This window comes from Nelumbo nucifera, chromosome 5, assembly GCF_055504915.1.
Source record: "Nelumbo nucifera cultivar China Antique chromosome 5, China Antique-T2T, whole genome shotgun sequence".
NCBI classification, from domain to species: Eukaryota; Viridiplantae; Streptophyta; class Magnoliopsida; order Proteales; family Nelumbonaceae; genus Nelumbo; species Nelumbo nucifera.
This window is the reverse complement of record NC_142653.1, coordinates 5,469,409-5,494,945: the sequence shown is the minus strand read 5'-3', so window position 1 is coordinate 5,494,945 and position 25,537 is coordinate 5,469,409. Positions and strand designations below refer to the sequence as shown.

General features: G+C 39.1%; 3 protein-coding genes across 4 annotated transcripts in view; 1 reads left to right on the top strand and 2 right to left on the bottom strand.

Annotated features, from left to right (window-relative positions):
- The first annotated feature begins 551 nt into the window (after positions 1–551).
- LOC104589140 (basic form of pathogenesis-related protein 1-like) lies at positions 552–1,749 on the top strand. The gene has a single exon (XM_010247348.3). The coding sequence runs from the start codon at positions 1,035–1,037 to the stop codon at positions 1,524–1,526; it is 492 nt and encodes a 163-aa protein (XP_010245650.1). The 5' UTR covers positions 552–1,034; the 3' UTR covers positions 1,527–1,749.
- A 355-nt stretch (positions 1,750–2,104) lies between these two features.
- LOC104589132 (basic form of pathogenesis-related protein 1-like) lies at positions 2,105–2,545 on the bottom strand. The gene has a single exon (XM_019196266.2). The coding sequence runs from the start codon at positions 2,543–2,545 to the stop codon at positions 2,105–2,107; it is 441 nt and encodes a 146-aa protein (XP_019051811.1).
- Positions 2,546–3,741: 1,196 nt separating this feature from the next.
- LOC104589131 (Serine carboxypeptidase S28 family protein) overlaps positions 3,742–25,537 on the bottom strand; it is a 40,760-nt gene continuing 18,964 nt past the window's right edge. Inside the window, exons 8-10 of one of the 2 annotated variants that reach the window (XM_010247338.3) lie at positions 22,320–22,399; positions 22,179–22,228; positions 3,742–4,433 (exon numbers count right to left, since the gene is read on the bottom strand). In XM_010247338.3, the coding sequence (XP_010245640.1) occupies positions 4,291–4,433; positions 22,179–22,228; positions 22,320–22,399 (273 nt within the window). In that variant the 3' untranslated portion in view covers positions 3,742–4,290. Of the gene's footprint in view, positions 4,434–22,176; positions 22,229–22,319; positions 22,400–25,537 lie in introns of those variants that run through there. The other variant, XR_016076270.1, reaches the window with a different exon arrangement.

Below are 25,537 nucleotides of genomic sequence, written 5' to 3'. Positions count from 1 at the left end.
AATTGGGACTTGGGAGGTTTAGAGAGGCAAAACTCCCCGAACATGCCCATTACCATATCCCTAACCTCGGTCTGTTTATCTTCTTAATTTATGTAATAAAATTAATGTTTGCAGCAGAAATAGCCCACTCGGCAGTCTCTTCACGGGCGGTATTTTGCTTTTATTTTAATATTTAATGGTTTTGTTGCTTCTGCTCTCTTTTTGTTTCTCCTACGTGATTTCACAGTCAAAGAAAATCCGTTTCACGTAACAAACCAACCTTCAATCTGTGTTGCGTTGCGTGCGCGCAGAGGTCAGGCTCAGGCATCTCCATAATCTATTGTCATTTGGACATCTATCTAGAAGTTCCACCATAAATCGGGGATAATGGGATATGGTTTCAGTACGGGAGCCACAGCACAATTGTCAAGTGATAAAAACTAAAAAGAAAGGAAACATGATTTACGCCTTTGATTTTTCATTTTTGGTGTAGCCCAAAGTTGAAAATTCCATGTCCAGTCGTGCCGCATGAAGCTTCGTTCATGTTCAAATAAATTTGACACTTGGAGGATAGATCTCCAGCAGCTGGATAATATAAAATCTAAACAACCCCACTACGTACAAATGTAGATTTATACATTATACATTAACTAACAACTTTATCTTTAATTAATTAGTTTCCATAGCTACTTTCTCCATGACATCATTCATCACAGCCCAGCTCCACATTTCTTCTCCCGTTAAGAAGATAAAAGGACGTTGATGATAACTTCCAAACTAAGGGATCGGAACACTCTTCCTCCTTCCATGAATGAAAGCGGATGGATGTTTTGGCGACTTTTCAGAGAGAAAAGAGAGAGGCCTTTAATACTTAATATTGAATCACCTTTTTTGAAAAGGTTGATTATCCATATGTGACTCTTCCTGCAGCTAGTTCTTGGCTATAAATACCCAAACCCATACCTCCCATTTCTTCAACAAGACAAGACACTACTGCTTCTACACTCAAAAATAGTACTGTGGGCGTGTGAGGAAGGAAAGGAGAGATCGAGAGGATGGTGGGAGTAGTGTACAAGCTTGAATTTGCTCATTTGTTTCTGCTGGTCTTAACCCTGTTCCATGTGTTATGTCATGCCCAAGACTCCCCAGAGGACTACCTCCATGCCCACAACATAGTTCGTTCTGAAGTGGGGGTTGGCCCTTTGACATGGGACAGCAAAGTAGCTGCTTACGCTCATAACTATGCTAGCCAGAGAATCGGAGACTGCAAGCTTGAGCATTCAGATGGACCCTATGGTGAGAACATAGCCGGAGGTGGTGATCCCTTTCCTGGCGTAGATGCTGTGAAGATGTGGGCCTCAGAGAAACAATACTACGACTACGCCTCCAACTCCTGCATTGGGGGAGAGTGCGGGCACTACACTCAGGTGGTTTGGCGCAATTCTGTTCGTCTTGGGTGTGCTAAAGTTCACTGCAACAATGGAGGCATCTTCATAATCTGCAATTATGATCCTCCTGGCAACTATATAGGCGAACGTCCATACTAGTTGCAGTGATTAACTGATTTGATTTAGGAAATTTTCACTCACTACTTGTACGTATCACTGTATCAGGGTTAAGTATTAAATTAATAAACAATTAATGGATCTCGTATCCTAAATAATATATGAAATGAAACAACAAAGATTAATATTAATTAATGTTGTCATTCATCAATTATATATGAAGATGGATCGATCCATGCTCATTATATACTTTAACGTTATTATATACTGCAAGGGGTTTTTCTCAGTGTAACATAAAAGAAAACAAGCAAATTAACCGCCATGAGAAAGAATCACTCACAGAAAGAGAATAAAATATATTAAAAGATTGTGATTTGACGATATACGTACCCATGTCATGAATTGATGAATGCTGGGTGTTATCAGGAAATGGTTGAATTCAGAACCCACACTCCCACAGAACCCAATTCAGTTAATTAAAGGGTCGATTCAAATCCAACCCTGGGCCTGGCGAAGCCTAGTAAGGGTTCGTAAGATCATTGAACGGAGGTTCGTAGTTACAGATTATAAAAACACTTTCGTCTGGGCACGTTGATCGAGCACAACCTACGCGCTCGGTATCAAAACACAAGCTGGACGAAATGCCTGCATTCGTGTCCACCAATGCAAGAATTGCTGTCATAATCGTAGTATTTTTTCTCGTCTTCCCAAGCTTTCACGGCAGTTGCAGCATTTACGTTGGCAAGACCTTTAGCACAGTAGATGTTCTCCCCATAGGGTCCATCAGAATAAACCACTTTACAGTTTCTTGATACCTGCATCGCGTAATTCTGAGCGTATTCTTCTAACTTGGGATCCCATCTCAGGGGGTCGACCCCGACTTTTGCACGGGCAGTATTCTGGAGTTTCAGGAAATCTACGGGAGAAGTTTGGCCTAGGGACACATGGACTTGAGCTAAGCCAACCACAAACAACAATGCTTTGATTAACAGTAGGGTCGACGACGATTGCATCACTGCAACTTGCTTTATTACTCCATCTGCTTTGTCTCTTGTACACATATATAGTTTTGTCTACACCAAACACCAACATTCTTTGCCCTTCAATATATAATGACAAACCAATGTAGACGTTGGCGCTTTCCAATCTTCTTCATGAAGACACCAGAGAGGTTGAGAGGGTCAAATCAAAATCGAAATTTATTCAATAAATAAATAAGAAAAAAAGAAACCCATACTTTTAGGACTGTCCAAACTGAATAATAGGGTCTGGAGCTGCAATTGTATGTCCCAATTAAGCAGGTTGGGATAAGTTGGTCGTTGCATGTACTTTTCTTCTCATGATATTCTTGTAATTTGTGATAGGGATAATTACTTAAATATACCTGGAGGCAATCATTTATATATAATGTAGTTCCAAAAATTATTGATATATACCTAGTTGATCTTTCAAAAGTTTAAGATAAAACTTAAAAGGATCAAAGTGTCCTTAAATTTTTAAAATATGCCTTTCTTTCTCCGTTTTTTCTTCCCTTCCCTCTCTGCTACTACGAACACCACTAAATGACAATGGTGGTGTTTTAAAATCAATAATGGATGTCCTCTGAAACTAAAATGAAAAGGGCTAATGAACCACGTTTTTCTTTGAAGACTGATGTTGAGCCTTTCCCCTAAAATCAATTGAATCGTTTGCCCCTGTTTGCCCCTTGTAAAAATTCGCAGGGAACTAAAGAGGAAGAAAGGAGAGAGAGAGAGAGAGAGAGAGAGGAGGGAACCTGCAGAGAAGGAAATGGCATGGGAAAAAAATCAAAAAGAGATGAAGAAAGATGATGACACGGATAAAATTGAGATTATGAAAAATTTAGTGGGCATATGAAACGGGACTAAATGTTTTCTTTAATAGATAGTCCATTTGTAATTTTTAAAACTACAGGGGGCATATATATTTAGTTCTTCAAACCTTAGTGTTTATATAACTAAATAACTAATTAACCCTTTGTCAGATTATCATGTTCAAATCTGTTAGTTCAACAAATAAAGCTAAGTTTGGGAGTGCTTATTCAAATAAACACTTATTTGTGTATGGGAAATAAGTCTGAATAAGTACTCATACTTAAAAATAAGCACTTATTCATGAAACCCAAAATTTGATATTATTTTAAGCACTTATTCAGTAAGTGCTTATTTGCTTTTTAACCCATCTTGGTCCGTTACATCATTTTGAAAATACCTATACCACCCCTATTTGAAATAAGTGCTTTTTCACCAAACACTCATGAACGCTTATTAGGATAAACACTTGTCAAATAAGCAATCTCATACATGGACTAAATATGTTTATCATCAATCTCTCTTAAAAGTATAGCCATCATGCAAGGTGCCAACGGGTTGGTTGGTAAGGTTTCTGGCTGAACCTAACCTGTACTGTATGCAGGGCTTTCCTAACAGTGCTGGAGGCATGACTGTATGGACTAACGTCACGTGGGGAAACCAATGGAGAGCACAGGCTGTCAAAATCTATTGGGTTTAAATTTGGTGGGTGAGAGAACACATTGATCACTTTGGTGCTAATGAGAAACTGAAGACTGATTATACTGATGGTACGCATAGGCCATGTGCAATTGAGCATCCTCCCTATAACAATTTCTACTCGACCTTCAGTCAAAGCTTTTCTGAAGGAATAATGTCATTTTGCCAAGTCAGTAAGAATTCCCAAAGCTCATCCAAGGAACAATACCTCCATCTGATGAAGGGAGAGAAGAAAATGCAGACTGGGTACCTATATGTGGATCCAGGGCTATTTGCCTCTATATGCTGCTGAATAATACAGACCTCTCTTGATAATACTTATTTATCCACCCTGTAATCAACTTGACTTCTGATGCCCTCTGCTCAACCAGCCAATCTGGATCCTCATCAATTGAAGGACGCAAATCTATGTGATGTGCACCTGATAAACAAAGGAAAAGTTCATTTAATTAAAGAACAATTTGTCAATTGGATGCATTAAAAGGAAATTAGACCAGTATCTGGAAGCAATAAATTAGAAGCTACTCAAGCTAGAGTTTCAGTATTTTATAGAGTCATGGGCTGTCTAGTTACCCTTTATTTCCTTCCTAATGAGAAGCACCACGTTATACATAGTAGATGCCACTGAATTTCAGCTATTTCATAAAAGATAATGCAGGATTAAGGAAAAAAAATAATGGTACATTAACAACTTTTACCCTTCATGTGGCAGAGAAGGCCATGAATAACATGAAAAACATACCGGAAGCACTGAGATAAACGTGCCTACTTCACATTCCCCACTGCCCCAAAAATAATAAAACAACAAAAACAAAGCACTTAGCTAGAGGTACAATTATGAAGACCTTGAAATATACACCACTTAGAAAGCATGCTGATACATGTACTACAATTCTACTGGACGACAGGTGAGGAGGGAAAAATTATGAACAGGTATTCCACACAACAAAGGCTGCACAGCTGGTATTTCAATAAGATTTATTGGTCAAAACTCCAAACCATCAATTTGATGGTAAACAACTTAAACAAGTCTTATCTCAAAAAAGGTTATCAACAGTGACAATTTAGCTGCCAAGCAGAGTTCGGACCGTGCAACCTCTACTGGGGTCAAGCCATACATCATAGAATCACAGATAACAAAGTGTGGCTGCACTAGATCTAAACTAACTTGAAAATATTATGCCACTTCATGCTGCTATTAGCTCTAATCTGGGCATTGGTGAAAATCCCTTACCCAGAGTATTCTATACTCTGTTCTCAATTACCTCCTGTATGCTGATTGAAATTGAATAATCAACATGATGCAGAAAAGAGCATATTCAACTCAATTCAGCCTTAATTCCAGCTATTTGAGGTCGGGCTGGTTGGCTACATGATACCTGTCCTGCCATGGTGCTCTATCAAGAGCCATGTTTTTGTCAAAACAAAAGAGCATGCAATGAGTTTTCTTTTGTATCTTGATAAACTACCTCCAACAATGGAGATACTATAAGAGTAGAAATAACTAATTGCAGATTTAGTCGAGTTTCTTGTGAAAGGAAAGAGGGGGAAGATGAAGATTTCATCAGTAGAGAAGAAAGGAGAAGAAGAAAAGAGTAGGAAGTCAACCAGGATTCTAAATTAACCCTAGCCGCCTACCTCTCATTATATTTATACTTAACTTAAAGAATGAGATATTACAAGGATGCCCTTAGTAGGGCGGCTACTAATATAGCTGAACAGTCACAACTTAAAAAAAAAAAAAACATAAACTAATGGGCCTAAAGCCCAACAACTTTCTAACTAAATAAAAAACAACTCAGACCAACTCAACACTCCCCCTCAAGTTGGGAGTAAATGTCACACATTCCCAACTTGCGTAGATCATGCTCCAGCTTGTTCTTTGCAACACCTTTTGTGAGAACATCAGCAAGCTGCAGATCAAAAGCAATGTATGGAAGACAAACTTCTCCAGAAGTTACCCTTTCTTTGATAAAATGTCTATCCACTTCAATGTGCTTAGTTCGGTCATGCTGGACTGGGTTATGGGCAATGTTAATTGCTGCCTGGTTATCACAGTATAGCATCATAGGTTCTTTTGCATGTACGCCAATTTCTTCTAACAGGGAACGGATCCAGAGAAATTTTGAAACTCCATGTGCCATGGCCCTGTATTCGGCTTTAGCACTTGATCTTGCTACCACTGTTTGTTTCTTACTCTTCCATGAGACAAGGTTACCCCCAACAAGGGTGCACACTCCTGAAGTTGATCTCCTGTCATCAAGGCATCCTGCCCAATCTGCATCTGTATAGGCCTCTAGTTTCAACTGTCCATGATCAGTAAACAATATGCCTCTACCCGGGTGTCCCTTCAGATAAGCAAGAATCCTGTCAACTGCCTCCCAATGCTGGACTCGTGGAGCATGCATGTATTGACTTACTACACTTGCTGCATAGGAAATGTCTGGTCTTGTCATACACAAGTATAGCAGCCGACCCACAAGTCTCTGATATCTCCCAATATCCTTTACTAGTTCACCTTCTAATGCATTGATTTTATGGTTCTGATCAATAGGGTTGTTGATTGCCTTTGTTTTAAGCTTCCCTGTCTCTTGAAGGAGATTCAAGACATACTTCCTTTGAGAGATAAAAATTCCATGTTTTGATCTTGCAACTTCAATGCCTAAGAAGTATCCCAGTTCTCCAAGATCCTAAATTTCAAATTCTTTATGTAGGTTCCTTTTCAGACCATCAATCTCACTCAGATCATTCCCGGTGACAATTAGGACTGACACCAAAGATCCCCTTCGCTTCACAAACAAGGTGTGATCGGATTGAGTCTGAATGTAGCCAAAAGCAATCAAGGCCTTTCTGAATCTGTCAAACCATGCTCTAGGAGATAGTTTCAAGCCATAAAGTGACTTCTTAAGCCTGCATACCTTTCCCTTTTCAGTATCATTGTAAAAACTAGCAGGAAGATCCATATACACTTCTTCTTGCAGATCCCCATTTAGGAAAGCATTATTCACATCAAGTTGAAACAAGGGCCAAGAGTATGAGGCAACAAGAGAAAGAAGTATCCGAACAGAGGTCATCTTTGCAACTGGTGCAAAGGTCTCTAAGTAATCAATGCCATAAGTCTGTATGTACCCTTTTGCAACAAGCCTTGCCTTGTACCTTTCTATACTTCCATCTGCCTTATATTTTACTATGTAAACCCATCTGCATCCAGCTGTCTCCTTGCCTTCTGGTAGATCCACAATGTCTCATGTCTGATTCTTAATCAAAGTTGTCATCTCTTCCTACATAGTTGTCTTCCACTCAGGTTTGGAGAGAGCCTCACTAACACCCTTGGGTATAGACACTGAATCAAGAGAGGAAAGAAAAGCACGGTAGGAAGGAGAAAGTCCACTGTAGGATAAGTACTGTGAAATACAATGAGCAATACACTTTTTCTTCCCTTTTCTGAGAGCAATAGGGAGATCAAGGTTATCTGTAACAGTGTTAGTAGGATCAATGGGAACTGAAACAGTAGCGGGACCAAGAGGAATACCTGAATCCATGTCATCCGAATCTAGAGTCTCTAAGGAATCGACAGGAAGTGATGTGAGTTCTGCTGTAGTGGGATCAACTTCCTTGTGAAGTCTCTGTCGTAAGTAATGCTGAGAAGCATAACGCAAAGGAGGTGGCAAGGTAGGTGACACAGGGTGGTGGTCAAGCACAGGAGTAGACACATGGACTGGAACTGGGAGAGGAATAGACTGCTGACTCACTTCCCCAAAACACTCCCCCTGAGAAAGATTCTTTGAGAAGAAGTACGTGGATTCAAAAAAAGTGACATCCATGGTAACATACCTGTTAGCGTAGGAGGTGTGTTTCAGAACTCAGTCAGCGATAAGGTAAGAGATTTCAGTGCATGATATCTGTTATGGATTAAATAGGAGGTGTGTTTCAGACCATATGCTAGGGTTTATGCTGGTTTCTTTGTGCATTTTGAAGGAAGAGATATGATCATATAGTGGTGAGATTTCAGGTAGTTGTAGGGGTAGGGTTTGTGGTGTGAGCACACTTTTCAGCAACAACAAGTGCTGAAATCAGTGTGACAGGTGTGATTTAGGGTTTGTGGTGTAAAGAGCACACATTCCAGCAACAATTAGTGCTGTAATCAGTGTGATAGGTGTGACCTAGTGGTGTGTAGTGTGTAGATCTCAGTGATAATAGAATTCAGCAAGTGTACAGAATTGGTGATAACATAATGGGAGACAATAATGATTATAAACCTAGTGTGATGGTGCCTACAGACTACCTGAATGTTCAGATGACCTCCATTAAGTTAAATGGAGAGAATTATGTGCCTTGGACTAAATCCGTTGAAGTCTTTCTGAAGGCAAAGAAGAAGGTAAAACACATCAGAGAGGAGAAACCCTCCTCTGACTCTCACGAGTATGAAGACTGGGAGCAAAAGGATGCTCAGATCATCACATGGTTGTGGAACAGTATGGAACCCAGGATTAGTGTGAACTTCATGCTCCTTGATACTGCCAAAGATGTGTGGGACCATGCGAAGAAATTGTAATCGGGGCAGGATAATACAACCAGAGTTTATCAGCTTTATCAAGAGTACTTTAATCTGCAACAGGGCAATCAGAGTCTTGAGGAGTATTGTCTATCATCCTCTCACTTCTGATGTCAAGATTCAGCAACAACAGAGAGAGCAGCTTGATGTGACTAGATTTTTTGTGGGACTAAAGTCTGAATATGAACCAGTACGGGCTCAGATATTAGGGGGATCAGCTCTTCCGTCCCTAGAAGAGGTATTTGCTTGACTTCGGAGGATTTCTATCGGATCTACTGAAAACTCTAATATCTCAGATGGATCTGCCTTTGCTGCATCGAGAGGCCGTGGTGGTAGAGGTGGAGCTCAGGGAGCTCAGTCTGGCCGTGGTGGTGGTAGTGGTTCTACATATGGCCGAAGTGGCAATGGTGGGTCTACTCATAATCGTGGTGGTGGTCGTACTGGAAGCAGAGATTCAGGGGGAGCCCGTGGTAGAGGACGTAGCTCAGGCCCGAGGAAGTGCACTCATTGTGGTATGGATGGACATACCATCAACTATTGTTATGATCTACATGGTCCTCCCTCAACCTGGGCCAATCATGCCGTGACCGGTGACTCAAGTTCCAACTTTAGACAGGAGAATCATTCATTTGACCAATTGCCTCCTACATCCACAGATGGTCCCATGAAGGAGATGGTGAGTGTTCCCCGTGATAAATATGAGAGGTTTATCCAATCACAGTAGAACACGGCGACTTTTGCTCACTCAGGTATGGCTTATCTGGCATCTACACCCAATCCCTGGATCATTGACTCTGGAGCCTCCGATCACATGACTGGAACTCCAGGTGTGTTTTCCTCCTTATCTCATTGCTCAACATCACAATCTGTCACCCTTGCTAATGGTTCCACATCCTCAATTTGTGGTGTTGGTAATGTTGACCTAGATCCCGTATCCCTCTCATCAGTTCTGTATGTTCCTAAATTGCCTTTTAACCTTATGTCTGTTAGTAAGCTGACCAAATCACTTAACTGCTCCATTACCTTTTATCCTTCTATGTGTGTCTTTCAGGATCTCAAGACGGGGATGAAGATTGGTGGAGGGCATGAAGCAGGTGGACTGTATTATCTTGACGGTGGTGGTGGTAGAACTTCAACAGCTCTCTAGTCATCTCTTTCTCCTCTCCAGTGGCATTGCCGATTTGGTCATCCGTCGCTAAAAGTCTTGAAGTCCTTGGTTCCGTCCTTGAGTCAGCTTTCTGTTTTGGATTGTGAGTCGTGTCAGTTTGGGAAACACCATCGTGTTCCCTTTAGTTCTAGGGTTGATAACCGTGTGTCGAGTCCTTTTTCTTTAGTTCATTCAGATGTTTGGGGTCCTTATAAAGTGGTCATATAATGGATACAAATATTTTGTCATTTTTGTGGATGATTTTTCAAGGATGACGTGGCTCTATTTAATGAAAGAAAGAAGTGAATGGTTTGCCATTTTTCAAAAATTTTATGTTGAGATTCGTAACCAATTTGGTACCCACATCAAAGTCTTTCGTTCTGATAATGGCCGCGAATATTTATCCTCATCATTTCAGGAATACCTGGACCAACACGGCATTATACATCAGACCTCGTGTACCTACACCCCACAACAAAACGGGGTGGCTGAGAGAAAGAATCGCCCTCTCCTTGAAACAGCAAGATCCCTAATGCATCACATGCATGTTCCCAAACCTTTTTGGAGTGATGCAATGCTTACCTCTTGTTTTCTGATTAATCGGATGCCCACATTCATCCTTGATGGTCATTCTCCGTTTCAGGTCTTGTTTCCCACTTTGTCTCCGTTCCCTCTTACGCCGAGAGATTTTGGGTGTGTCTGTTTTGTCCATAATCTGGGTCCCGGGAACGACAAGTTTGATGCCCGTTCTCTCAAGTGCATCTTCCTTGGCTATTCTCGGACCCAGAAAGGGTATAGGTGTTACCATCCTGGTTCTCGACGGTCCTTTGTGTGTGTTGATGTCAGTTTCTTTGAGTCTACTCCGTTCTTTTTGGGGTATGGTGATGCTTCTTCCTCCTCATCACCTCCTCCTCTTCCACTTCCTGTTGTCGATCCTCCTCCCTTTGTTCCAGTTGTGATCAAATCCTTGCCTCCGGTGCCACCACCTGTTGAACGCCCACCTATCCGTCATGTGTATACACATCGCCCACATGCACCAGCTACTACTCCTCCGGCTACATCTCCGTCGACGGATCCGGCACCGGACCCGCACTTAGCATCTAAGATTGATCTACCCATTGCTTTGCGGAAAGGTAAACGTACTTGCACCCTTCATCCCATTTCTAATTATGTTTCTCTTATTCACCTTTCCGCTTCCCATCGCCAGTTTGTTACCTTGTTATCATCAGTTATTGTTCCTAAAGATGTCCAAGAAACCCTTGCCTCTCTAGGGTGGTGTCGTGCCATGGAAGAAGAACTCTTAGCCCTTCATCATAATCATACTTGGGAGCTCACTTGCTCCTGGGAAGCAAGTTGTTGGTTGTAAATGGGTTTATACGGTTAAGTATTTGCCTGATGGTAGTGTTGAACGCCTGAAAGCGCGTTTAGTTGCAAAAGGGTACTCCCAAACCTATGGCATTGACTGCATAGAGACCTTATCACCGGTTGCTAAGATAGGGTCAGTTCGTGTTGTGATCTCTCTTGCAGCCATGTATGAGTGGCCACTATATCAGCTTGATATCAAGAATGCCTTTTTGCATGGTGACTTACTCGAGGAGGTCTACATGGAGCAACCTCCAGGGTTTGTTGCTCAGGGGGAGGATGGTAAGGTGTGCAGACTAAGGAAGGCTATATATGGGCTTAAACAGTCTCCTCGAGCATGGTTTGGTAGGTTCAGTGAGGTGGTAAAGAAGTTTGGTATGAAACAGTGCAAAGTTGACCATTTTGTATTTAGTCATGACTCTCCGGGAGGAAAAATACTGTTAATGGTGTATGTAGATGATATTGTTATTACTGGGAATGATAACATTGGTATTGACAGGCTGAACACTTATCTGCAGGATCACTTTCAGACAAAGGATCTAGGTAAACTGAAATACTTCTTGGGGATAGAGGTAGCAAGATCCAAGTATGGGATTAACCTGTGCCAGAGGAAGTATGTGCTTGATTTGCTGGAAGAAACAGGCTTGTTGGGTGCCAAACCAGCTGAAACACCCATGGACACAAATACCAAGCTAAGCAGTGATATGGGTGAAGTGTTTGAAGACCCTAGCAGATACCGACAACTTGTGGGCAAACTAAACTACCTAACCAGACCAGACATCTCATTTGCAGTTAGTGCGGTAAGCCAGTTCATGCAAAAACCTCTAATTCCTCATTGGAATGCGGTTCTGAGAATTGTGAAGTATCTAAAAGGGGCTCCGGGTCGCGATCTGATATACAAGAGTGGGGGAAAACTTGAAATAGAAGGGTATTCTAATGCTGATTGGGCCGGTTCTATGTCTGATAGGCGGTCTACTACAGGCTATTGCACGTTTCTAGGAGGTAACCTAGTGACATGGAAAAGTAAGAAGCAGACGGTTGTGGCAAGAAGCAGTGCAGAAGCAGAATATAGGGCTATGGCGCACACCGCTTGTGAATTAGTGTGGCTAAGGAACCTTCTACAGGAAGTAGGGTACAACATTAACACTCCAATGAAGCTCTATTGTGATAATCAGGCTGCAGTTCATATCTCCTCTAATCTAGTGTTTCATGAAAGAACCAAGCACATTGAGGTTGACTGTCGCTTTGTGAAGGAGAAGGTGCTGAATGGAGAGCTAGACACTACACATATTAATACAGGAATTCAGTGGGCTGACTTATTTACAAAAGGCTTGAGTCGGGGAAGAGTGGACTACATATGTAACAAGCTGGGAGTATATGATATATACTCACCAGCTTGAGGGGGAGTGTTAGCGTAGGGGTATTTCTGTCTTTATACCTTGATTGATGTTGTTGATCTATAATGTTGTGTTGGAACATGTGCTCTTAACTTAAGTAAGGGCACATAGGTCTTTTCAGTCATGTTTTAATAATAATAATATAAATACTTACTGACCGACTGGGAGAAGTCAAGTTGACTCTTTCAGTTCGAACCAGAATTCTCTCTTCTCTCTTTCTCTCTCTCTCTCTCTTTCTTTATCACCTTTTCTTCTTCTACATAACTGAACTCAGTCAGGCCGAACTCTAAGGCAGACCTGAATTATAACAATACTGGCTCCCAGAGACTGGATCATAGCAGCAATACCCTTTCTGATTCTCTACATATCCAAGGAAGACACACTTCTTTGCCTTGGGATCAAGCTTCGAGCGGTGAGGACCAAGGATATGTGCAAAGTAGACACACCCAAACACCCTAAGAGGAATATGAAACAACTCCCCCTGAGGAAAGAGGAGACTGAATGGAGTGTTGAATCCAAGTATACGAGAGGGCACCCTGTTAATCAGATATACTGTTGTGAGAACTGCATCACCCCAAAACCGAACTGGAACTGTAGATGTGATCATCATGCTCCTTGCAATCTCAACAATGTGTCTGCTCTTCCTTTCTACAACACCATTCTGTTGTGGACTGTAGGGACAACTGCTCTAATGGACAACACCATATTCTAACAGATATGAGGCATGGTGTCTTTCAAAATATTCCCTGGCATTGTCGGATCTGAACACATTTATTCTTGTTCCAAACTGTGTTAGTACCATCTAATGAAATTGCCTCACCAAGGATGGTACTTCATCGCGGGATCTCATCAGGTAAATCCAAGAGTATCATGAGAAATCATCCACAAATAAGAGAAAATAGCGATAGCCTCCCATAGAAGGAACATGGTAAGGGCTCCACACATCCGAATGAATAATATCAAAAGAAGAACATCTTTTATCACTAAGTTTAAATGAATGTCTACAATGCTTTCCAAGTTGACAACCTTCACACTCCAGACTTGACAAATTAATAGACTCAAAAAGTTTTGGAAACAAAAAACTCAAAGAAGAAAAAGGTAAATGGCCCAAACGATCATGCCAAAGCATAATTTGACCCACAGACCCTGACTCACTATCCCTGCTGACATGATGACTCTGATGAGGAGGAAGTACATCTAGGAGGTAGATTCCATTCACTTCACGACCACTCCCAATCATCCTCTTTGAATCCAGATCCTGCAAAATACAATGACCATGAGAAAAAATTACTGAGTAGTTCAGGTTCTTAGTCAAATTACTAACAGATAACAAATTAGTGCTCAATCTGGGAACATGAAGAACAGAGGGTAGAGAAATAGAATCACTAATCTTGACAGATCCCTTCCCAGCAATAGGAACATGGGATCCATTAGCTGTGAAGACCCTATCTCTGCCAGAACAAAGCTGGTAAGTTGAAAAAATAATAGAGCACTGGGTCATGGGTTCTGAGGCTCCAGAATCTATAATCCAAGGAGGTCCCTCCTTACTTGAAGTAGAAACATAATTTGCAGTGACGTGTGAACTACCTGTGTGAGCAAAGGAAGTATGTCTTGGATCTCCTTCAAGAGACAAGGAAGCTTGGAACAAAGGCAATCAGCACCCTATTGATTAGAACCATAAAATCAATGCATCAGAAGGTGAACCAGTAAAGGATATTGAGAGATATCAGAGCCTTATGGGTCGGCTGCTATACTTGTGTATGACAAGACCAAACATTTCCTATGCAGTAAGTGTAGTAAGTCAATACATGCATGCTCCACGAGTCCAGCATTGGGAGGCAGTTGACAAGATTCTTGCCACTTGTACCTTGTCCGCTTGCGGCTGAACTGGAACTGGTTGTATCCCGCTGGTTCAAAAGTAGCCCATACCTCTCAAGTTCGGCCCTTACTGCAGCAGCTGCAACAGACTCCAGAGCAGCTGTAGTAGGAGGGGCCGGAATGTCACCAGTAACTGCCATGTGTGCAACAGACTCCAGAGCATCAGCACAAGATGTGGGTGAAGCTTCCAGCAAGTATCTCTTGTATGTTTAGGCTTCTTACAGTAGTCACAAATCAAATCTCTTTTATCTTCCTTCTTGATTTCACTGCCACCCGATCTCCACTTTGTTTAGGTTTCACAACACTTACCATGGCAGACTGATCAGGAATAAGGTTTTTCATCATCACATCTCTCCTGCACTCCTCCCCTGACACAAAGGCATATGCTTGGGATAGAGTAACATTGTCCCTGGAAAGAAGGTGATGTTGTGCAATATCATACTCAGGATTAAGGCCAGCAAGAAATTCAAACACCCTATACTTCTCTAGATGTTTTTGATAGGTAGTTGCATCCTTAGTGGTTTCCCAAGCAAATGTCTCTAAATAGTCAATCTCCTGCCATAGGGTTTTAAGGGCGGAAAAATAGGCTGCAACAGATATATCTCCCTGCCTTGTAGAAATAATCTGATTTCTCAACTGATAAGCCCTAGCAACATTCTCCCTCTGTGAATAGGTTTCTGCAACCCCATCCCATATTTCCTTAGCTGTATTTGCCCATAAAAAAATTTTACTTATATGGGGCAACATGGAATTACACAACCAAGTCATCACCATATAATTCTCCTGTACCCACCGGGAGTTGCTAGTTTCGGTTTTCACCTCTTCACCAGTGATATACCCTAATTTCCCACAAGCACCAATGGCCATCTTTGCAGATTGTGACCATTCTAAGTAATTTGCACCATCCAACCTAATTGTAGTAATGGTCCCAGCCCCGAAAGGGTCTCCAACACCTCCTTCCACTGGTCCCATTTCACTCCCGGGCTTATTTTCAACTCCGTGGCCCTCCATGCTTCTCAAAAAATGTAAAGACAATAACTAAAATTTGCAACAGGATCAAACAAAACACTTTTTGGAACCAACAACACATTTCTGGTGTCCTAGACTTTGTTCCCACAAAAGATTCCTTTTCTGTGGAACGGGAGAAGAGAGAGAAGGGGCAGCCGCTCTGGTTGGCTACATGATACCTGTCCTGCCATGGTGCTCTATCAAGAGCCATGTTTTTGTCAAAACAAAAGAGCATGCAATGAGTTTTCTTTTGTATCTTCATAAACTACCTCCAACAATGGAGATACTATAAGAGTAGAAATAACTAATTGCAGATTTAGTCGAGTTTCTTGTGAAAGGAAAGAGGGGGAAGATGAAGATTTCAGCAGTAGAGAAGAAAGGAGAAGAAGAAAAGGGTAGGAAGTCAACCAGAATTCTAAATTAACCCTAGCCGCCTACCTCTCATTATATTTATACTTAACTTAAAGAATGAGATATTACAAGGATGCCCTTAGTAGGGTGGCTACTAATATAGCTGAACAGTCACAACTTAAAAAAAAAAAAAAAAAAAAAAAAAAAAAAAAAAAAAAAAAAACTAATGGGCCTAAAGCCCAACAACTTCCTAAGTAAATAAAAAACAACTCAGACCAACTCAACAATATGGAAGATATTTACTGAGATATACTGCTGGTAATCAATTCATTCAGTAGACTTTGCTATGATGGGCCGCAACAATCCAGAAATTATAAGCGTACATTCTTAACTGTCTTAGAATTCTGGATTTCTTTAGCAAGTTTGTGGCTAAGCTACATCTTAGACACACATCAGTTAAATGATTTGATAAATCAGAGAAAAAAAAAATAACAAGGCAATGTCTTTAATTTTCCTAAAATATCATAAGTTTCTGTTGACTTGACATTTTGAACTGGAATGGACAATTTTTCACATCTCTGAAATTTCAGTTTATGTTTAGCCCTGAAATTATTAAAAGATGAAAAAGGATGAAATATCTTGGTTCATACATATCTGAAAGATTTCGAAACATGAGTAAGAAAGGCAAGGCTTTTAAAAGGTGGCGACTAGCCAGTCAGTAAAGATCTTTATTTTTTATTGTTATTATTATGTTATTCTAGGGAGGGGTTGTTTCATGCCAGGCCTGGGCAGGTCAGGTTCGATGTAGGCCAACCCAAGGTACTTCTGGCCCAAGTACAGTGTGGATGGAGCCCAGCTGAGTTGATTGGTTGGGTTAGGTGACCAGGCTTGAGATAGTATGGATAGGTTAGATAGGGTATTGCTTGATATGCAATGTGACAAGTTCAAGCAATAACAGAAAATAGGACTTCAATTGAAACTAATAAAACCTGAAAAGGTTGGAGAGGGCAAGTGATGTCACAAGTCAGGTTGCATGAGATTTCTCAAGGAACCAAATAAAGCCCAAACAAAAATGAAATCCAGTTTTTATTTTATTTATGACTAAAAGCTGAAGTCCAGTTGGGGTTTTCAGGTCCATGCCCAACCCTAACCAAGGTCATAAGGAGCAAGTCAACTCAACCTAAAACTCAAATTGGGTTTATCTCTCAGTGTTTTGTATTCCGCAAGCTGTTGGAAAGAAATTAGAGAAAATAATGAGGGATTTCTTGTGGGAACCAGGGGAGAAGAAAAAAGATCATTTAGTGAGGTGGAAAGTAGTGACTAAAAGCAAGGAGCTTGGAGGTCTGGGATTAGGAAGATTGAAGGAAAGGAATGAGGCTCTACTAGGCAAATGGCTTTGGAGATTCCCGTGTGAGACAGACAGGCTTTGGCACAAAGTTGTGATCAGCATACACGGGCTCTCAGAGAACAGTTGGGATGCTGGAGTATTTAGCAGGGTATCCAGTGCCTCACCTTGGAAAGTGATTCACAAGCTTCTACCTTTGGTGCTCAATCATGTAAGGTTTGACCTCAATTCAGGTAACAAAATCAATTTTTGGGAAGATGTGCGGGTGGGTGAGTCCTCCTTAAGAACAATGTTCCCCATGATTTTTGCCCTTTCCTCCCTCAAAGGCAAGCCGGTTGCTGAATTTTTAGCCCCTTCCCCCTCTCTGTCTGGTATTGCTTGGAATTTGGGCCTTTGCAGAAATATGAGGGACTCTGAATTGGCTTCATTGTCTTCTCTCCAGCTACTTGATGAGGTGTTTCTAGACACTTATAAGCAAGACACTAGGCTTTGGACCCTTCATCCATCTGGAGTCTTCAGTTGTGTTTCCTTCTTCAAATCCTTGTCTGCTCTGAATGTACCTAGGGTACCCTTTCCAGTGAAAGAAGTTTGGTGTCACCCTATTCCCTTAAAGTGGGTGCTTTCTCTTGGGAGGTCTACCATGGTGCAATCAGCACCTGTGATCTGATGCAGAGGAAGAGACATGGCTGGTGTCTTTCACCTAATTGGTGTTGTTTGTGGAATCGAGTGGTGAGACTGCTTTTCATATTCTCATCTCCTGTCCTGTTGCTAACAGCGTTTGGATTTGGTTAGTCAATCTTTTTGGTTGCAGTTGGAATCCCCCAATGAGTTTGGATAGGCTATTTGACTCCTCTACCTTCAGCTGGCCAAAAAAAAGAGGGAGAGCATTGTGGAGATGCACAAGGGCAGCAGTGCTTTGGGTGCTGGTAGATAGGATTATGATAATGGTGACCTCGCGGGTAAAATCTCTGGGACTGTTCTCAGATTTCAGTGGGGATGACATAATTAGGAATTGGAGAACAGGTTCTGAGGGATTGGGACCCCCCAATTCAGGCTTTCTCAAATTAAATTTTGATGGAAGTAGTTTTGGTAACCCAGGAAGGTCTGGAATTGGAGTGTGTTAAGGAATGACAAGGGGATTGTAGTGGGGATGTACACGAGCCCTATTGGAGTGGGAGGTTCTACTACAGCTGAACTAAAGGCAGTGGCCTATGGGATACAAAAAGCAATGGAGATGGGGGTGAGGAAGCTAGTTGTAGAAGGTGATTCTAAGGTGGTTATAGGCTGGCTGAAGCAAAATGAAAAAAAAAAAAAACCTGGTTATTCAGAAACGAAATCAAGAAGGTTAAAAGCATATCCAAGCACATGCAGCTGTCATTTCAATGGACTCCAAGAGCAGCAAATAGATTTGCAGACCAGTTAGCTAAACAAGGGGCTAATAGGGAATTTTGTTTCTGGGCTCAGTTGTAAGGCTGAAAAATCAAAGTTGTAATTTGATTTAATTTCTAATGGGGTACCCAAGGCTACCCATTTCCTGTAACTCTTATCTGATCTTAATGAATTCATTCTTTATTGATAAATAAATAAATAAATAATTTGTTTGGATTGGCTCAACCCAAGTTGCAGGCAAGAACAAAACAGGTCTTCAGCGTTCTAAAAACCAACTGCTACCCACTTAGCCATCTCAACCCCCCTTCCCCCCAAGGAAATAGAAGAACGGTAGGTAAGGGTAATAATAGGATGAATATAAAACAAAATGAATATTACATATCAAAATATAATAAATAAAAAAGATACAACAAATTACTTCTCCAAAATAACCATAATATTGGATAATTTCGTTTAACCATTCCCTGAACAAACAAAAAAAATCTGCTTGGATGGAACAACATAGGGGTTACCATTTCAAGCCGGACTTGGCCTAAAATATATAAATATATTTTATATATAATATTTTAAGTTATAGTATTTTAAGTTTTAATATAAATAATATCATCATCATCATCATCATCATCATCCATGCCTTATCCCAACTATACGGGGGTTTGGCTACACGAATTCTATTTCACCAATCTATTCTATTTAAAGCCATATCCACTGTTAAACTATTAGTGCTTAAATCATTTCTTACTACTTCTACCCATGTCCATTTTGGTCTACCCCTAGCTCTTCTAGCCCCTTCCACTTGTAACAAATCACTTCTTTTAACTGGAGCTGTTGGTAATCTTCTATGCACATGACCAAACCATCTTAGTCTACTCTCTCTCATTTTATCGCTTATTGGAGCTACCCCTAAGTTTCTAGGGATGACTTCATTCCTAATCCTATCGTTTCTAGGGATGACCAAACCATCTTAGCATTCTCATTTCTACCACTCATTTTCTGAACATGTTGCTTCTTGACTGCCCAACACTTGCTTCATAGAACACAGCTGGCCTTACAACTGTTTTATAGAATTTTCCTTTTAATGAAAGTGGTATTCTCCTATCAAAACAAAAGTCCAAATACACTCCCTCCATTTTTCCCAACCTGCTCTAATTCTTTGGGTAACATCTTCCTCAATCTCTCCCTTGTTATGAATTATTGAACCAAGGTACTAAAAATGGTCACATTGAATTATCTCTTGGTCTCCAATCCTGAGTGTATCCTAATTTACACTCCTATTACTACTAAATTTACGTGGCATATACTTTCCTGTTTCAAAAAGAATTACATGACATACTTTACCTGTTTCAAAAAGAATTACATGTCATATACTCTGTTTTAGTCCAACTTATTTTAAAACCTCTTGTTTCTAGGGCATTTGTCCATAAGCTTAATTTTTCATCTAATCCTTCATTAGTTTCACCAATTAAAACAATGTCATTTGCAAGCAACATGGACCATGGAACTTCTTCCTGAATATGTTTAGTCAATTCATCTATGATCAATGCAAATAGATAAAGGCTAAGTGCTAAACCTTGGTGAAGTTCCATTGTAACTGTAAAATCTGAAATCTCTACCACTGGTGTTCTAACATTGGTTGTTGCCCCCTTGTACATATCCTTAATTCGGTCTATATACCTATTTTGAACCCCTTTTATTTTCCAATACCCACCATATTATCTCTCTAGGAATTCTATCATAAGCCCTTTCTAGATCAATGAACACCATATGAAGATCTTTCTCTTTCTCTCTAAACTTTTCTATCAATCGTCTCAAAAGAAATATAGCTTTCGTGGTTGATCCCCCTGACATAAATTGGTTCTCTGATACACTTCTTTCAAGTCGTAATCTTTGTTCAATTAGTCTCTCCCAAAGTTTTAAAGTGTAGCTCATGAGTTTAATCCCTCAATAGTTAATACAACTTTGTTTATCACCTTTGTTCTTAAATATAGGCACTATACTACTATTTCTCCAATCATCAAGCATCCTCTTTTCTTTTACTATCTTATTAAATAGCTTAGTTAGCCATAAAGCACATACCTCTCCCATACCTTTCCACACTTCTATTGGAATCTCATCAGGTCCTAACACCTTTCCCTTCATCTTACTTAGTACCTTTTTTTTTTACTTCAGTAGGTCTAACTCTACAAAGGTATGTATTATTTTTAACACTGTTAGTATTGCTAGCTTCTCTTCCATTAACACCCTCTCCCAGTTGTACATTTAATAATTTTTCAAAATAGTTTTTCCATATTTGTTTGATTTCCTTATTTTTTACCAAGACTCTTTGATCTTCATCTTTAATGCATCTAACATGGTTTAAATTTCTGCCTTTCCTTTCTCTCATCTTTGCTAGTTTATGCATTCCATTATATTCCTCTTTAGTGACTGATTTATGGTAAACTAATTATTAATTTAATATAAAATAAAACATTATAATGTTTAATATTCTAGGCCTATAAGCCTAGTATGGGTTGTGTTGGGCCCAGGCCTGAACTATACTATGCCCCTTTTATAAGTGTGAAAGACCATTCCTACCCAGCCCATGATCACCCCTAGAATAGGTGCCTAGAATCAGAATCAGAATGGCCTATTTCATTTCCAACCATTTATTTTGTTGGAATGGCCATTCTAGCCTTCTAGGCTTCCCCCTAGTGAATGGGATTCCCATTCCACATTTTGTCATAAGTAAAGAACTCGGGACAAAAATCCCCCAAACCTGAATATTAATAAAATATTAGTAAAATAATAATAAAATAATAATATTATAATAAAATATTAATAAATTAATAATAAAAAACACAGATAATAATAATAAAGTATAAATAAAATATTAATACAATATAATTAAAGTAATAATAATACAATATTAACAAAAAAATCATGAAATAATAATAAAAAATTAATAATTAAATAATAAAATATAAAATTATTAATAAATATAATACAAATATTACTAAAGTTTTAATTAAGTACAAATAAAATATTAATATAAAATAATTAAGTAATAATAAAATACTAACATATTAATTATTAAATAATAATAAATTAATTTTAAAATAATAAAACAAAATAATATAATATTAATAAACTAATAAGAAAATAATAAAATAGTAATAAAATATTCATATATTCATAAAGTATTAATAAAGTAATAATAAAATAATAAATAGACTAATACAAAATTGAAATTTTTCAATTGATTCAGATTCCAACTCCAAATGAACCAAATAGGCGTCAGGAATAGGTGATTTTGATTCCGATTCCTAAGGATATCGATTCCGATTCCAATCCTGTCCATGAACCAAATGGACCCTAGGTAAATTGGCTTCATTCATTACTCATTCCATACAAATGGCTATGATAAACTCACAAACCACATACAAGTAAGATAACAGATAAGGAAATTGTGTATAGGGTAATATATTGAAATTTGAAAACACCAATACATTCAGCTGGTTTAAGCATGGATTGGAGGATCTGAAGCTGATGCAAATTAATGGTTTGTTGTGTCATCACTTTTCTTTATAAAAGATATCATTTAGAAAGGATGTTAGAGATGTGAATAAAAGATGATTTAGCAACTGTTGAGCCAATTATTTGCATCCAACAATACAGCTAGTGGGATCTGGGATGAAAACCCAAAGATCTACAAGAAGAAGCAAAGGGATGAAAGCAAAATTCTTGTGGAACATTACCTTCTTTTGTAACAAGAGCAGTGATAGTTTCAGACACATTCTGAAGAACGCTGTAACAGATAATATCAACAGCTATCAATTGTTAGATGAAGAATCTGTGAGAACATTTTATCAAGGCATTACATCTGGAAGAAAGCTCACCCGCCACCACTCCAAGGATCCAATAGCCCATTTGAGAATATTATGTTACTTCCAAACGTCTTTAAGTCAGTCAATAAATTCTTGACAAGGAAACAAAGATGGATTAGAATGAGAAAGGGACATCCAATGCTTTCCATATCATGCATGCAGCATGCTAAAATGTTTCAGTGGAGAAGGGAACATTCCATCATTGTTTCCAACCGAGTTCCTAATGGAAGCAACAAGCAAGAATAGACAAAAGTTTCATTGAAGACCATAAATGGTGCACCATGTGAAGATAGAATATAAATCTGATCATGGTAGTAAGACATGATTAGCAATGTATAATAGATCAAATCCACCCAATCAAATAAATAGTAAGTAGGAAGACAAGAAAGATAATAAAAGGAAAGAAGAAAGAAACAAGTTTTTTTCTTTTTTTGTATAATAAAGAAACAAGTTGGATCTCCCAAATTATTGTATTTAGAAGGAAATAAAGATGGTAAAATTGATCTGATCAAGAAAGAAGCATATTGTTCAAAATATTCCTAGTGCTTCCTCTATAAACATTTCTTATCTTTTGCAAAACAATCTGAGGTTCAAAATATTGACACAATATGCCTGATATAGGGCGTATTATATATATAGATATATATTGAAATAAGAGTTAACTGATTGTATTAATAAAAAGAAAGGTACATGAGGAGATGTACATACTACAGCTGTACAGCAAAACCAGCAAAAAGAAATTACAGAGACAGATTTCTTTCACTGTACAGAATTTCCCTAAAGGTGCCCAATTTAGCTAAACCATCAGCTGTAGTATTTAAGGCATGCACACATGGCAAGGGTGGAATGATTCCGTGCCGTTCAGGACCTATATCATATATTTATCTAAGACATGGGAACACGGAATAGGTGGAATGACTTTGTGCCATTGAGGACTTATGGCGGCAGTCATGACTTCCGCTAAAAGTATCTGATCACCAGCATAGATGAATGAATTACTTTTTTTTTTATAAGAAGTATAGTATCAATTCATTCAAAAAGAAAAGTACAACCAGAGGCTGTACAAATGAGATACAAGAATAGATTCAAACCACAAAACCATTGGGGATACAAACAGACTTTCAAAATTAAACAGAGAGCTACAAAAAGAAATGTCAACTTTAAAGTTAGTCGATGACCAAGAACAGAGCTTCCCCACGATCTTCTGCCACATTTCGTCTTCTTGACAGCTTTTAATTTGAAATATCCTTGAATTTCTTTCTTGCCAGATCACCCATAACACTGCACCTGGAATCAGATGCAATAACCATTTCCCTTTCTTGCTTAGGCCTTGTAAATTCCAGCTGTTGACAAAAGTCGCCAAAGACTTTGGCCAGCAACTTCTGATTGCAAAAATTCTGAGAATCCTCACCCAAATTTTGTGGGTGAAGCCACAGTGAAGAAACAGGTTATCAACAGACTCCTCATCATTGTTGCACAAGACACACCTTTTAGAGTCAATCACCACACCCCTATTAACCAAGTTGTCTCTTGTGGGAATCTAATTTAAATAGGCAGTCCAGAAGAAAAAAGACACCTTTGATGGGCTGTGTTTGCACCAGATTAAATGTGCAGGGAAAAACATATCTTCTTCCTCCTGGACCAGTTTGGTATAGAATTACCTTTGATGAATGAATTACTATTCAATATTCATCCAAACTTTTTAATAGTTTTTATAGGTTGTCCAGACAGTTTGAACCACCAGCATATATCCAATTACACCAGTTATCCAAACTTATTAGATCTATGGATTTTCTCCAAAAAAAAAATTGGAAAGTATGAAAATTATAAAAATAATTTTTGCATGTTATAAATGATTCTCACTTTAGAAAAGTACTATAATATGGATCTATTAATTATCTATTAAACACATTGATCCAAGAATAATTTATGTCAATTTTTTCTTAATGTTTAATAAAATTCAAAGTTAAAAAAATATATATATTTTATATATTCTAAATGATTTTGTGGTAAGTGTCAAGGAACCATTCAACCTAAAAGCTTAAGCTGTTAGGTGAGGTCTCTAAATAGGTTTCCATTTTCTAACATGCCCCCTCATGCGAAGGCCAATTGGGCTTCAAGCATGAACAAGCATAGGCACACTCATATCTTGTGCTAAAATTTAATTAATTATAAAGGGAGCGATAAGGATTGAACACTAGACCACTTGGTCAAACATGCTCTAAAACCATGTCAAGGAACTGTTCAACCTAGAATCTAAAGGTGTTAGTAAGGTCCTTGAATACTTGAATAGATTTTTATTTTCTAATAGTAAGGAAGAACCATGATTTGTAATTTTGATATTGATGAACTTTTTGCAATGTAAAGTTGGAGAAACTTTTGCTAGTTTTGCTAAGATATTTGGAAAATCTGAAAAATCTGAAAAGTTTTCTAGAAACACAGAATTTGTTAATAAACCTCCAAGACATCATTAGAAGAAAATAGTTGAACACCCATGTAATGCAAATTGCATGATAAATGATGACGAGATCTAACTTCATCTTCTGGTTAACTTAAAATGATACTAGCTTGGTTTAGCTACAGGACAATTATCTGGTCTTCCTATCTTTCCACTTACTAACAAGTTCAGCCAAAATGGGAGAGAAGAAGTGTGTTTTTCTTGAAGCATCTTTGGAGATGTTTTCTGAAAACTGCAGGTTTTGGTAAACAATAAAGTAACAGTTGACCAGTGGACAAAGGAGGTGGGTTGGCAGTGGTGTGAAAATATCTACCTCCCAGGAAAGGAATGGAGGCGAAGAACTTTGTGGAGGCCAATCGATGGAGAAAGTATCTCAAGGTGGAGGGGAAGAACTTTCTGCTGGAAGAACTTAGAATCAGAGGGCAGATTAGCTTGAAAATCAGGGAAGCTAAGCCGGCTACGGTGCTGTTGGTAGGACTGAAATGTGGTAGAATGGTTAATAGATTTTGCAGTTGCAGCGAGTGCAAAAGGAAAGGACAGATGCTGGAAAGAATTTCTAACAGAGGTGGGAAGGAGGTATGTGGTGGAATGCAGGAAAAACCACAAATGATTCTTCATAACACTTTCAGAGCAATATGACAAGACTAGGAAGCAGATGGTCTGCTTTCCAGAAGGAAGGAATAGCCAAGGGTGGACTGAAATTGTCAAGGCTCTGAGAGACTTTATATCTAGAATGAAAATGAAAAAGGAAAAAGGTTTGGAAAAAAAAGGT